This window comes from Dromiciops gliroides, chromosome 5, assembly GCF_019393635.1.
Source record: "Dromiciops gliroides isolate mDroGli1 chromosome 5, mDroGli1.pri, whole genome shotgun sequence".
Taxonomy (NCBI): Eukaryota; Metazoa; Chordata; class Mammalia; order Microbiotheria; family Microbiotheriidae; genus Dromiciops; species Dromiciops gliroides.
The window spans coordinates 111,097,516-111,113,503 of NC_057865.1; the positions used below are offsets into that span (position 1 = coordinate 111,097,516).

The 15,988-nt window shown below is 38.4% G+C and overlaps 1 protein-coding gene across 5 annotated transcripts in view; it reads right to left on the reverse strand.

The window, feature by feature from the left end:
- The window catches only part of CALD1 (caldesmon 1), a 255,466-nt gene that overhangs the window by 12,051 nt on the left and 227,427 nt on the right, over positions 1-15,988 (reverse strand). For 4 of the 5 annotated variants that reach the window (XM_043966907.1, XM_043966906.1, XM_043966903.1 and 1 more), the window contains 5 exons: positions 10,130-10,391; positions 5,736-5,876; positions 4,162-4,205; positions 3,985-4,063; positions 1,622-1,759 (listed from right to left, as the gene is read on the reverse strand). In XM_043966907.1, coding sequence (XP_043822842.1) covers positions 1,622-1,759; positions 3,985-4,063; positions 4,162-4,205; positions 5,736-5,876; positions 10,130-10,391 — 664 coding nt within the window. The remainder of the gene's footprint in view (positions 1-1,621; positions 1,760-3,984; positions 4,064-4,161; positions 4,206-5,735; positions 5,877-10,129; positions 10,392-15,988) is intronic. The other variant, XM_043966904.1, reaches the window with a different exon arrangement.

The following is a 15,988-nucleotide window of genomic DNA, read 5'->3' on the forward strand; positions in this document are numbered from 1 at the left end:
TAAAGATGGAGAGACAGAGACACATGCTGGATGCTACAGACATGTAGGGAAGCCTTGATTTCCAGCTTGCCTTCCCAAAGACTTTGGAGAATTTCCTTTTAGGTGAGATCCGGGCATTCTCTCCATTGATCTGGAATCATGACTAAGCAGCAGCATACAAGATGCCCCAGGTTTGGCTGGAAACATGCTTTAACCTTCATTATAGCTGAATGAAAAATTGCCAAAGTGGTATCAATTTTTAAAAAGTCATCATCTGGTATAGTGGAGAGGGCACTGTGTGGGTCTTCAGGGCAATGATAACAACAACAGCAACAATCAACATTTCTGTAGCACTTTAAGGTTTGCAAAATGCTTTACACATATGATCTCACTCATTTTATCTTCACTATAATTGAGGAGATAGGTGCTATTATTTTTTGGGGGGATTTTCAGAAATCCACCATTATTTCTTTTTATTTTTTATAATAAACATTTTTATTTAAAGTTTTGAGTTCTGAATTCTATCCCTCCATCCCTCCCTCCCATCCCCTCTCCCTGAGGCAGCAAACAATCAGATATAGGTTATACATATGCAATTATGTAAAACATTACCATGTTAGTCCTTTTGTTTAAGAAAACTCAAATAAAAGAAAAAAATGAAAGTGAAAAATAACATGCTTCAGTCTGTGTTCAATCAACATCAGTTCTTTCTTTGGAGGTGGACAGTATGCTTCATCATTAGTGTTTGGATCATTGCATTGCTGGATAGATGCTATTATTCTTCTCATATTACAGATAAGGCAACTGAGGCTGAGAGGTTAGGCAACTTGCCCAGGGTCACATGACCAGTATCTGAGGCTATATTTGAACCCAGGTGTTCTTAACATCAGGTTCAATGTCCTATTCACAGTGTACCTAGCAGCTCACCAAGAGGGAGGGTTCAAATATCCTCTCTGCCACTGACTAGTGGGTATCACTTAATAGGGGGCGCAGTGGATAGTGTGCCAGGTCTGGAGTCAGGAAGACTCATTCTCCTGAGTTCAAACCTGGCTTCAGACACTCACTAGCTGTGTGACCCAGGGCAACCCTATTTGCCTCAATTTCCTCATCAGTAAAATGATCTGGAGAAGGAAATGGCAAATCACTCCAGTATTTTTGCCAACAGAACCCCAAATGAGATCACAAAGAGTTGGAAATGACTGATCAACCACCTCTCTTGGCTTCAGTGTCTTCATCTGTAAAATGTCATTGAACTAGATAACCTCAAATATTTCTTACAGCTCTCAAATCCCATGATCTTTAAGACAATCACACAATGTTTACTTTTTCATAGTTATATCACATGTAAGGTTTTGAATGCTACATGGTGTTTTATTGTACATATATTATCTCGAATTTTTTTCCTACAGAGATTGACTGCCAAACCTAGAAATGTAGTTTAGAGTGCTATAGTAAAAACACATAATATAACCTGTCATGGTAAATACATCCTCTGAGTTTGGTTATTGTGAATTTAAAAAACAACAATAACTTTTTAAAGGAATCCATTCATGAGAATTCTCTCTCTCCTGCTGGTTCTATGATCAAGTGCTATAATTAATCCTGAAAAATGAAATAAGGTACATAATTGATAAAAACTCACCTTGTTTGGTGTGCCTGCCCCAGTGGGGGAGGCAAACACATTTCCTTTCTCCCACATGCTCTTGATGTTACGGACCCCTTCAGCAGGAACGGGTAGATCTGAAGCTGCTGGTTTAGTTGGTTTTGAAGCCTTTGTTCCCTGATGAGATAGAATTCCTTGAGTTCAGTGTGAATTAATTGACTTCCTAAAATTCACAACAAGGCTATCTTCTCCCCCCAATTAATTGTTTTAAAATTCCTTCATCCTGAGAGATCATCTGATCGAGTTCATATACTGTTGGGAATTCCATTTCCTATATGGATGGGACTGGTTTAATCTGGGCAACACATTCTCTCAGAATGCAGTTTTACCACGAAAATGACTCCTTTCCCTAGTGGTGAAAAAGTATATGGGATGAATTTTAAAATTATACTCTTGACTTTATGGAATCACATTCCTAGATTCACTCTGTCAACGGTTTCCAGCTGGCAGGAACAGATTTCATGAGTGGAATTTTCCCTTCATTTTTTTTTTTTTTGCAGTAAAATGTCTACTAAAAGAGAGGTGGGAGAGAATAATTATGTAAGTATATTCAATAATTAGGACTCCACTGCTAAGTTAGATACTTCTTTGGTGGAACCAGACCTATGATTTAATTTAATTTAATTGAATTTCAGTGAACTTCCAGTGAGAAAATTCCCTCTACTGCATATTACAATTTAGTCTTAGAGAATTGCCTGGGCCATGGAAAGATTAATTTACTTAAGATCATAAAACCAATATGTGTCAGAGATAGGACTTGAATTTAGGTCTCCCTGACTGTAAGGCCTACTATCTTGATATTTTAAGGTACCCTGGGGATAAAAAAGCATCAGAAGTGATCTTTGACCATAAGAAGTTTATAATCATAGGAATTTGTGGTAATTAAAATTGGTATGGACATTAGGAATAGACCACTTTGTAACAATTGAACATTTTTGTCACTAAATACATATGAACAAAGGGGTTTTTATGCATATTAAGTATGAATATAATTGTAGGGGATTTGGTTAAACTACATAAGAAAATTACAGTATGGCATGTTCAGGAAAGAGGACTAGATCTGGGGGTCAGGAGACCTAGATTAAAATTTGGCCATGGAGAAAAATGGGCCAATTAACTTTTCTATGAGCCATAATTTGTTTATCTTTAAAATGGGGATAATTAAATTAAAATAAATAAGCTACCACAAAGGGTAGTTGTGAAGAAAATAGTTTATAACCCTAGAAATGTTAGTGAAATTTGAATCATCATTGCTAATAATAGGATGATGATGATTTAAGGATATTAACTGAGTATATATGATTAGCAAAGGAATCTCAGCCACTCATTAAAAAATAAACTGTCCAGAGAAAGAGAGGTGTTAGATCCATGTGAATGCATGATTTCTGGTCAGGCCACAGATGGAGTAATATGTTTAGTTGTGGGTAACACACTTTAAAAGGGAAACTGACAAGTGAGACTATGACTACAGGAGGGTGATCATGATGGGGAGAGACTAGTAAGCATGGCAGAGGAGGAAGAGTTGAAGGAGCTCTTCAATATATATGTATTAATAATAATGTCTATTACTATACATTTAATAGTAATAGTAATATTAATTAACATTGCTAATATATTAATATTAATTACTATTACATTATTAATAACATACTAATAACAATATTATTAATAATGTATATGACTAATGAATGAATGAATGTATGACTGCTGTCTTGAAATGTCTGAAATGTTTGCATGTAAAAGGGAATGAAACTTTTGCTCTGCAACAGAGGGCAGAACTAGAACCAATGAGTGAAAGATATAGTGGTGAACATTTATAGAAAACTATAGTCATAAGTAAGGAAAACTTTCAAAGGGGTCTCCAGATTTGGAATGAGCTCTGTCAGGGTATACAGTGTGTTTTCCAACATTGTAAGTGTTTATTAAGTCAAATCTAGAGACCATTTGTTGGGGGTGTTATAGACAGAATTCATGATTTGGATAGAGTTTGAACTAAATGCTCTCTCTCCTCCACACATAAATCCATAATTACAATTTTTTTTTGGGGGGCTAATTATGCTAATTGAAAGTCAACTCTAATGGAAAGAAATAAAATTATATTTACTAAAAAATGTTCTGTAGTTTGTACTTTTCACCACTTCAGATAGGTTGTATCTGCCATAGTCTATAGTAGAGTAAAAACCCTTTTTATGACTAAATCTGCTTCAAGTCAAATGTTCTATTGAGCCTCCCAGCAAGTGCTTTTCCATTTACTCCATTTTTTGCCTCAGTAGGATGATCACTCAATTTGCTGGATGAACCAAAAAAACAAAACAAAAAACAAACGTTACCACAATAGTTACCTCAATTGCACTGGTGTATTGCTCCAGTCTGCTGTCGATCTTGGAGACAACTGCTGTAGGGTGACTTAACTTGGCACCACTGCTTATAAAAAAAGAGAGAGAGGAGACAATCTTACAGTATCCACAAGAGATTCACTGCTCTCAGGTAAACAGTGAAATATATACACATATTTATACCTCTTCTGGACGGATTTATTCAAAAATTCTGCCCGTTCTTCTATCTAGAAGTAGAAAAAGTAAATATAATTAATATTTGTTGGCATTTCCTTCACACTTAAAAAGTATTTCTTGGGGCAGCTAGGTGTTTATATTTTTATGTATCCCATAGCTATTTCCTGGATCCCATTAGTTCAGTGTCCATGCAGAGGACTGTAGTGTATACACACACATACATGTATACATATATACAAATAAATACACACACATATATATGTATGCACATATATATTATCTCAGTAACATGATAGTTATCCTTAAATATCTGAAGGCCCATCATATAGAAGAGTAAATAGCTTTGTTTCACATGGCTCCAAAGGTCAAAGCAGGAGTAATATGTGGAAAGTGCAAAGATGAAAATTTAGCTTGATCTAAAGAAAAACTTCCTAATCGTTAGAGTAAGGATGTAATGGAAACAAGGGAGAGGTTCTAACTTCTATGGACTTATTCATCAATAAATGTTTATAGGATTAAATATTTATTTCTTCAGCTCCAATTGTGTGAAAAGTTCTCTGCTGGCGCTCAATAGCTATTAATCATAGGCTCATGGATTTAGAACAGGCAAGGTCCTTAAAGATCGTCTGGTCCCACACTCTCATTCTACAGAGGAGGCCCGGAGAAATGAAGCAATTTGCCCTGGGTTATACAGGAAGAAAACAACAGAGTCAGGGTTTGAACCCTGGCCCCTGAATTCAGGATCCCATTTCCCCTTGATGACACTGGGGTGCCTGTGTCTATGAGAATGGTTACCTGTTTCCCTGAGTGCAGTGAGTATGGGCTTCTCTTCCCACTTTCTCCACTGACCTTTCCTTCTCTCACTGACATTCTTTCTGACAACGAGACTGGCAAAGAGCAGAAAATATCACCTGTTTTCATTTTCAGGTTCTCAGAATAGGTGCTGCTCTTGTTTTCCCAGTCCTGGTGGCTATTGTGGCTTTTGCTACTAAGGAGAAGCTCTCTCTTTAGGATTGAAAAATCAGGCACTGTGTGGAATGAAGGCAGTGGTAGGACCAGTTTGATCCTGGAGGAGGATGCTTCCTCCAGATGCCATTATAACTCTCCTCCTTACCCCCGTGTTGATAGTCTTAAAATTCTACCTGTTCACCACTATATCTTTCACTCATTGGTTTCCAGTTGCCTTGCTCTCCATTCTAGCAAAGCAATGAAGAGGCAGCAAGTGTCAGAGACATGAATTTCATTTATATGTTTGTCTGCCTTATCCACTTTAAGTGACAATCCATTCTCAGTGGTTTCATCTTGAAGGACGGGGATGACATGGATCAGTAAAAACCATAGGTAATCTCCAAGACTCATTTCAGCTTAAATTTAAACTACAAATCCATAACAGATTTTAATGTCACCATTTTCTCTTCTACTATCCTTCATTTGGTAAGGACATTTACAAACTATGAAGTAGCTACAGGGTGGGTACCAAATGGAAGGAAAAGGTAACAAAGGGCTTAGATAATCCACAGACTGAAATTTAAAAAAAAACCAACCTTTCTGGTAGTAGACAAGTTGATTGAAAAAGTTACCTTAAGAGATGAGCCTTTAGGAGTGAAACACTTAAATGGTTTCTTGTCATCTGATAGTCCATCTTCTGGTATTTTCTGGCGTTTCTCAGCAGCCTCTGCCCTTCGTCTTTCAATCTCTTCCTTCAGTCTTCTCTTTTCCTCCTAGAAAGAAGAAACATATGATACATGCAGTAACTTCAAACTAAAAGGAGAAGTTGAAAACCCGGGTTCTGGTCCCAGCTCTGACCTTTACTAGCTCTGTGACCTGGGCCAATTCCCATAATTGCAAATGATGCTCAGTTGTTATTCATAATGTGGAATTGCCTTACTTACAAGGTTGTTGTAAAGATAAAATGAAATAATGTATGTGAATGTGATTTTGACATTACTATTCAAACATGACATCTTCTGTAATATTTGCCAATAGGAGACACCATGGTGTATTGGATAGAGGGTCAACCTGGGAGTCAGGAAGGCCAGGGTTCACATTTTACTTAAGACACATATTCACTGTATGGTTACAGAAATCATTTAACCTTTTAGTAGCCTGGGCACTGAAGGCTACAAGTTGCAGGCTGTTTCAGATTGGTGGAAGGAGTTTCCTCAATGGAAGCTACATCAATGAAACCACAGGGGCAGATTGTCCTTATCCCTGATGCTTCCAGAATTATAGTTTCTAAACTGTTCAAGGTTATTGATTCATCTAGCTAAAGAAGATTTTTTAGTTGACATGGTTATCATAACTAACCAGTTACATATGTAAAACCTACCATAAATTGAGAATATTAGAAATATTTAAATTCCCACTAACTATTGCCTTTCTGAATTCCTTTATGTTCTCCATTGCCTGGAATATCTTCCCTTTTCTCCTCAACCTATCCAAATTCCTCAAGGCTTAATCCAAAGAAAGATTTGTTTATTACTATTCTGCCAATTTGCTTAGTTCTGCCTTGTTAAAGGATTTGGGGGAATGTTTTACTCCTTGATTTGTATGTTATTTGATGGTTTTCAATGCCAGGAATTAAATTTGTAATCAAAAATATTTTTTAAAAAAACCTGACAGTTCAGAGCAGCTAAGTGGCACAGTGGAGAGAGCACTGACCCTCAGGAGTCAGGAGGACATTTGTTCAAATCCATCCTCAGATGCTTATTAGCTGTGTGACTCTGAGTAAGTCACTTAACCCTGGTTGTTTCTCCCCCCCACCAGAAAAAAAAAAATTTGATCCAGTTCAAGCCCCACCTCCTCCATTGTCTTTTTCTTTATCTAATCTGGGCCTAATTTATCTCCCCTTCTCTCTGGGCTTTTGTAATATTTCTACAATCAAAGAATTCTAATGATAAAAGTACCCAGAGGCCACCTAGTCTTATTTCCCACCCTTCTGCAGAGTTCCTGTTTAAATATTTTCAGCAAAGGGCATTGATTTTTCTTTTCTTTTTTTTTTTCTTTTTCTTTTTTTTTTTAGTGAGGCAATGGGGGTTAAGTGACTTGCTCAGGGTCACACAGCTAGTAAGTGTCAAATGTCTGAGACCGGATTTGAACTCAGGTATTCCTGACTCCAGGGCCGGTGCTCTATCCACTGTGCCACCTAGCTGCCCTTTTTTTTTTTTTTTTAGGGCATTGATTTTTAAAAAGATTTTCTTTATGTTGAATTAACTTCTACCTCTCTACATATTCCTAATCATAGTAATAATAAATAATATACAATTTATATTTAAAGTGCTTTAAAGTGCTTTCTGCAAAACAACTTCATGGGGCAGGTAATTTGAGAATTGGTAAACTTATTTTATGGATGAAGGCACTGAAGCCTAGAGAATTTGAATTACTTGTCCAAGGTCACACAGCTTATCACTATTTGAGTAAGAATTTTAACCCAGCTTTCCAAATCTCCACTGTGCTTTCATATTGGTCCTATTTCTGCCTTATGAAGCAATTAAGAAAAAGTTCATCTTCTCTATACATGACAATTCTTTAACTATTGGAAGATAGCTCTCACATGTCTCTACTTCTCAGAAGCAGTTAGCATTGGGAAAGAACCTTAGATATGATCTAGTCTAACCCTGGGACCATTATCATCCTGTCTTCCTTTGGAGGAATTTAGGAACATCAGCCTTGAACTATGGTGCTTATAATTGGATATAATTTACCAGATATGGTTAGGCTAGCATAAAATACCATGGGACTACTATTTCCAAGGCCTGGACACCATATTTCCACTAATGCTACCTAAGGTCACATTAGTTTTCCTGGCACCTGCATCACATTGATAACATTAGTTGTAGTAGTAGAAGTAGTAATAGTATTAGTAACTAGCATTTATATATCTCTTAAAGGCTTGATAAGTTCTATCTATGTATCTATCTATCTATCTATCAATCTACCATCTACCTATCTATGTGTATCATGTCCTTTGATTCTCACATTATCCCTGTGAGAAAATAAATGTCATTAGATTCATGGTCAAATAAAACTTTCAGAACTTTTCTCTGATTCTTCTTTCCCTTTTAAAAATACTTTCCCGGGGTGGGGGTGGGGGGGGCGGCTAGGTTGCACAGTGGATAAAGCACCAGCCCTGGATTCAGGAGTACCTGAGTTCAAATCCGGCCTCAGACACTTGACACTTACTAGCTGTGTGACCCTGGGCAAGTCACTTAACTCCCTTGCCTTGCACACACACACACACACACACACACACACACAAATTCTTTCCCCTTTCCCAATTACCATATATTAATTTATCTGTGCATATGTTGTATGATGCCAGTATAACATAAACTCATTGAGGTTTCCCTTACCCAATCCTCAAGCAATTAATTCTTTACTTTTATCATATTGCATTAAATCTCACTGCTTTTAGCTTAGTGTCCTATATTGTATAACTAAGCTCTCATTAGGTTTCTATCATTTGCTATTATTTCCTGTCTTATTCTTGTTTTCTCAATGTTCCTAGACTGTAATCTTCTTGGGTACATATATATTCTTACATTTTTCATAGGAACCAGTATGTGCTGTACACATAAGGGATGCTCACAAAATATGGATTAGTTGTTTGTTGTTGGATAAACTTTCATGTTATGATTTTCCACTTTTCCTTCTTAAAGAGTAACTGTTGGGGGCAGCTAGGTGGTGTAGTGGATAAAGCACCAGCCCTGGATTCAGGATGACCTGAGTTCAAATCTGGCCTCAGACACTTGATATTTACTAGCTGTGTGACCCTGGGCAAGTCACTTAACCTTCATTGCCCCCCCCCAACAAAACAAAACAAAACAAAACAAAAAAGATTAACTGTTGTCTTTTATATTAGTTTACTTATATTTCTTCATTGTATCTCTGTGATGTGGAAGAGGTGCATATAATTAATCTCATCTGGTGCAGAGAACTATGTTATAAAGACATTATATGTTTTGTGGTGGGTGAATGGTAAACCTGTGACCCACAGTGCCCCATTTCCTACAAGTAGCCAATCTTGGCTTAGAAAAATGGAAAACAAAATCCTGTGGCTAAGAATATTGGTTTAGTGGCTATTTTTTAGGATCCCACAAGATTTGAAAGCTGAATTGTTCTTCATGCCAGTTGGCTTTGGGGAGAGTGTGAAATGTTTTTGGTTAGGTAATTTTAAAAGGCCTGGTAAGTAGATAAAAGGGAGGCACTGGTTTGGGGCCCTTCTCACCCTGGATGACTCTGCCCTTGGTGCATGATTTATACTCTCAGGTATTAGTTGATGAGACCAGATTTACATTAGATGGGATAGGGAACATTTTTTAGTTTTGAGACCATTGAATTAGTGGAAAAAGAGTCAAACAGGACCACACAAGCAACCCCCCCCCGCCCAAATTTAAGGCTATTGGGTTTTTTTTTTAATAATAGAAATATTAGAAGTTTGAATTACTTGGTTTTAAAATTAAGGACAGGATAAATAATGGTTTAAAGCTTTCTTCAATAAATAGAACATATGCTTTAAAACATTTCAATTTCAAAATATGACTAGTTGATGGTTGGAGAGGGGGAGGAGTAATGTGGGAGCAGAAGAAGGGAGGGAGAAGGAAAAGAGAACAAAAAAGAAGGGAAGAGAAGAAAGAAGCTGAGGGGGAGCCCAAGTTAAGGAAAACTCAGCTTTATCATACTCTTCAATTCATTTGGACTATGGGTTTCAGTTACCTGTTACTTGATAAGTTATCTGTGATCATTGTTTTTTAGATGTCAAGTAGCTGGTTAATCAATTTCCAGCTGTTCAACTGCTCTTTACCTTTAAAAAATATTTAAAGCTCTTTGCAGACTGAAATAGTGAGAGAGGTTTGGGCTTGCAGGGTGTCAACAGGAGGGTGGGAACCACTCCCTGGGCTCTATAGCTGGAAGGTGGGTCGAGATTCCTTACACTCTGCTGAAAGGCAGCCTATTTCTCTCCCTCCATCATTACCTCCTCTCTGACTTTTCTCTCAGCCTCCTCTTGCTTCTTCCTCTGTTCCTCCTCCTCCAGAACCTTTCTGCGCTCTTCCCTCTTCTTCTTCAACTCTTCCAGCTCCAAGGCAGCCTCCTGCTGCTTTTGTTTTAGCTTCTCAAACTCTTCACTCTCTGTCTCTCCCCTGCGGCGGCGCAGCTCCTCCAGTCTCTTGCCAGCCTCCACTTGGGATGTCGGCTCAGCCTCCTTTGTGTCTGTGCTCCCTTTCCCAACACTTCTGCTGTAGGGGAAACCAGAAGGAAATTCTTATGTACGACAACCTCAGCTAGCTCTGCACATAGGCATATTAGGTGGCTGCCTGCTCCGTATGATTTGAGGATCATAGCCAAGTCCTATCTATTAAAAAAATGTCTCTCACCTTGCTACACTACTTCTACTTGAACTTAAATCCATAGCAGTGCCACTAAAAGCATAAATAAGAAAAACATAGGCATGACATTCCAGAAGGTCACCTGTTAAAGAAATACACACACACACACACACACACACACACACACACACACACACACACACACACACACACACACACATATTGGTGACACCTAAGAGTAGCCAGGTAGGCTACCCCTTTCCCATAAGCACAGTTCAGGATATTTTACATACATGAAACCTTATGGGGTAGACCTAAGGGGAAGGGAGCTCTTAGCTGTGTGTGTGCCCAGGGTAGGTTGGGACACTCAAATTCACATACTTTTGAATCTGGCTCCTGGCCTGTGCAGAACACAATGCTGCCTGTTTCCTGGATCATTTATCCACTGCTCATTAGTAACAGATACAGGCTCCTACTTCTCTAATAAGCTCTGGACTTGAAATCAGGAACACCCGCATTTAAATCCTACTTCAGACACTTACTAACTTTGTGACCCTGGACAATTTCCTTAATCTTTCCAATCATCCATTTTAGCTGTCTGTGAAATGGAAATAATTGTACTGCATCACAGGATCAAATGAGATAATATTTGTAAAGCACTTAGCATGGTGCCTGGTACACAGTAGGTGCCTAATAAAAGCTCATTTTCTTCCTTTGCAAAACTTAGAGTGCTATATAATTGAGCTATTATTATCACCCATTATTATGGTTATTGTTATTGAAATTCTGTCAACCTTCAGGCTCCATTTCATAGAATTTAGAGCTGGAAGAGACTTTACTTACTTATTCATTCATTCATTTATCTATCTATTTATTTGTTTGTTTATTTTTTTATTTGGGAAGAGACTTTAGAATTCTTCTCATTGAAACCCCATTATTCTTCTAAGGAGTGGTCTCCATGCCCTTCCTTCATCCCTTTCCATTAATGGTCAACACCATCACAAGCCTTATACTGCCCTGGTCCTAAAATCATAGCCTGTTAGAATGGGGAGTAACTTTCATCTTGGTATGGGGTTTCAAATGCTGTTCCCACTTGTTCTGAAGCACACTGCTCTTAGTCAAAAGCAATTTATTAGGAGAAGAGAAAGAAGGATGAGGGACTGGACATCTGACTTTGCTTGCTGTGAGTCTTACTGAGAGCACTAACCCCCATTAAAATAATCTATGAGAAAGGAGGTCTAAATGTGAAGGGTTTAGTCCTACCACAGTACCTGAGAGAAAAAGTATCCATCCAGTAAGGTAAGGATTGTCATATAAGTCTATGTGAAGACCACCGGCCTGTTGCTACCAGGCAGGAACAGATCTGAAGGACTGATAAAGACCCTAATGACATTGCTGTAGTGTTAGGAAACTATAAAAAGATGACTGAGGCCCAGAAAAAGCCAAGTGCCTTGCCCAAGGTCACACAGGTATGGGGCAGAGCTGAGATTCAAATGTGTATCCTGTGATTTTAAGTCTAGCATTCTTTCCGTCACGCCACATGTCATCTGAATAGTAAAAAGAGAAAGATATAATATAAAACAATTTACATAAAACTGCTCTAATAATTCTGTTATTGAAGCATTGCTAATTAACCTGAATAGCTGTATGATAATAGCTCACTTGGGCAGCTACATGGCAAAGTGAATAAAACACCAGGCCTGAAGTTAGCAAGACTCCTCTTTCTGAGTTTAAATCTGGTCTCAGGTGCTTACTAGCTGTGTGACCATGGGCAAGTCACTTAACTCTGTTTGCCTCAGTTTTTTCATCTGTGAAGTAAGCTGGAGAAGGAAATGGCAAACCACTCCAGTATCTCTGCCAAGAAGATGCCAAATGGGGTCATGAGACTGAATAACAATAACAACATATATATATATATATATATATATATATATGGCTTATGCCATAATGCCTCTTTTTTATATATATATATATATATATATACATATACACAAGAGGCATAGACATACAAATACACACATATACTTACATATACATGAAAAGCAACATGGTATAGAACATGTTTAGAAAGATCAAATATTTGAAAGTAATTTGTTACAATATATGTCCATGTATATATGCTTATATGTATATCTACGTATACTTTTAGATGTTGACATGGCAACAAAGGATAGCTAGCCTTGGAGTCAGGAAGTCCTGGATTCAAGTCCTACCGCACACATATACTGTCTATGTGACCCTGGGCAAGGTACTTTACCTTTAGTGTCCCAGACAACTCTCTAAGACTGTATGTTGAAGAATGGATGCATTTGTTAGAGGGAATTTCCTCCCTGGGGCTCCCTGTATCAATGATGTCCTTCCATCATTCCTGGGTAGTGAAGTCGTTTGGAACATTTTTTAATTCCCCAGGATACCTGACATCTTGCAGATACAATTTTCCATTCCTACCCCCTTTTACTTCTTTCTACCATTTTGGACTCAAGACAACTTCCTAGTTAGAAATGTGGCTATGTTTGAGTTTAATCCATTTACAGGGTTTCTATGACCATATGAAGGAAGCTTAATTTCTTACTTGATGGTTTTTGTCACCATTCCTAGGGTCTTGCTAGCTTGACCAACCATTCTGTGGGAATTGTATCATCAAGAAATGTCCCTTTCCTGGCTAAAGGGATCACATGTTGCCACTAGATGGTGCTCAGCCTTCTTTTCAGAAGTTAAATCTTTCCAGCGAGATCAGAAAACCTAGAAGGTAGGTGCCTCTCTCTTCCTTCTTCTGCCCCTGCTCCCATATGGAAGTGTATTGGAGGATCATGGCTCTGGACATGGAAGAGACCTCAGAAGACATGGAGTCCAACCCCGTCATCTTACAGATGGGGAAACAGACTCAGAGGGATTTGAACCCAGGTCTTCTGACTCTAAAACTAGGGTTGTATCTTCTATAACAAGCCCTCCTTTCCCTTTCTGGACAAAATCTTCTTCTAACTCACAAATAAGATAATGGGGGGCTTTTCTTTCCTTTTGGTCTCTGTCATTTTTCTTGCCCATTGACGAGAAGGTGCCAGAAATATGAATTCCCCTTATTCAGCCACTGACATCCTGCTGCCTCCTTTCTTAGGATGTGGGCTCTTTAATGGTTTTCTGTTTTTCCAGAAGGGGCAATCTTACCTCATTCTTCCTCTGAAGCCATTGGGCAGTTTGCTGATTATTGGCTAGACTAGCTTCCTACCAACAGAAACTTTTTCACCTGTTTCTCATAAACAAACTGTTTCTACACAGACAATTTGGACAATTAAACAATATAATTTTCTTGCTTCTGACAGCTCACATATTGGCTTCTAGTATCCAACCTACTTCCAAGGCCACCATTCACTGTCAACTTTTACCTTTTGTTCAGAGCATGATCTCTGACAATGCATTCTTTCTGCTTCTTCTCTACCTCCAAGAAATCACCCCCACTGAATATACTTGGTCCTTTTGGTCTCTAGGGCCTCCTTTACATGGACCAGATTCCTGTTTAAATTTTCCCACAGAAGTGGCATTTTAGGGGTGGCTAGGTGGTGCAGTGGATAGAACACTAGCCCTGGAGTCAGGAAGAGCTGAGTTCAAATCTGACCTCAGGAACTTGACACTTACTAGCTCTGTGACCTTGAGTAAGTCACTTATCCCCAATTGACTCACCAAAAAAAAAAAATCTCTAATAGGGGCAGCTAGGTGGCACAGTAGATAGAGCACCGGCCCTGGAGTCAGGAGTACCTGAGTTCAAACCAGGCCTCAGACACTTAACACTTACTAGCTGTGTGACCCTGGGCAAGTCACTCAACCCCAATTGCCTCACTAAAAAAATTTTTTTTTAAAGTGTCATTTTAGGGTGACTGGATTCATTTGCATCTCAGATTTGGGGAGAAGAGTTTGAAGGCTGGTTGGCCACATCTCCATCACCTCCATAGCATTAAAGGGCAATGGTATACATAAAGGAATAACTGAAACAGTATCTGGTCAGTGACTCTTCCACTTGACAACCTCTTGAGTCCAGAAGTCCATGTAAGGACGCAGCATCAGGCAGCAGAATGACCACAGAGTTTGGAGTCCAAATTAGGAGTTCAAATCCTGTCTCTTCCACTTAGTACCTATGTGACTATGGGCAAATCATTTCATTTCTGAGCCTCTGTTATTTCATCTGTAAAATGAAGTGGTTGACCTAAATGGCTTCTAAGGTCACTTCCAGTTCCATATCTATGATACTATATATATATATATATATATATATATATATATATATATATATATACACACACACACACACACACACACACACATATATATATACATATATATATATATATATTTTAGTGGGGCAATGAGGGTTAAGTGACTTGCCCAGGGTCACACAACTAGTAAGTGTCAAGTGTCTGAGGCTGGATTTGAACTCAGGTCCACCTGAATCCAGGGCCGGTACTCTATCCACTGTGCCACCTACCTGCCCCAATACTGTATTCTTAATATGAAAACTGTATTGTCCTTTATATATACACACATATTTGTATATATTCTCCTCAAATATATATGCACACATATATATCAATATACATTTCCTTCCTTCCTTCCTTCCTTCCTTCCTTCCTTCCTTCCTTCCTTCCTTCCTTCCTTCCTTCCTTCCTTCCTTCCTCCCTTCCTTCCTTTCTATCTATCCATCTATCTATCTATCTATCTATCTATCTATCTATCTATCTATCTATCTATCTATCTATCTATCTATCTATCTCATCCCTAGGACATAACCTTGGACAGGACAACATGAGTCATCTGCCCAGGAGTGAAGAACTGAATTGGTCATTCTGTGTCTTGTTTGCAAATTATATAGAGGTGCAGGTGGTTTGCATGAGGATTGAACTCATGACCATGGCTTTATTAATACTATATTCTAATTAGCTAACCTAAGAAATTAATGAATAAGTGTGTATTGAGTATTTATTATGTGCCAGACACTTTGCTAAGCACTGGGAATACAAACCCCAAAATGAAACACTTCCTTCTCTGAAAGACCTTGCCTCCCAATGAGGAAAATGAAATGATCACACATACTTATACAAATACACATATGAATATATACATATATATACATATATAAATGAATACAGGGTCATTTGGACATACATATATGTAACATATATGTAGGGCTAGATATATAGCTCTGGGAATCATTGGCATAGAGATGATAATTAAACCCATGGGACCTGACAAGGCCACCCAGAGAGTGAATATAGAGAAAATAGAGAAGCAGGCCCTGGACAGGGCCATGGGGAGACATCTGAAGTGAGTGGGTATGACCTGGATAATGAACGAATCAACAAAGGAGATTGGGAAGAAACAGGCAGGGAGTTCTCCCAAGGAGAACTGGGAGAAAGCAGCACCATGAAGAGCTAGAGAGGATAGAGTAACTGGGAGGAGAGAGTGAAAAATAGGGTTAAGTGCTTTAGAGAGATCAAGAAGAATTAAGACTGAGAAGA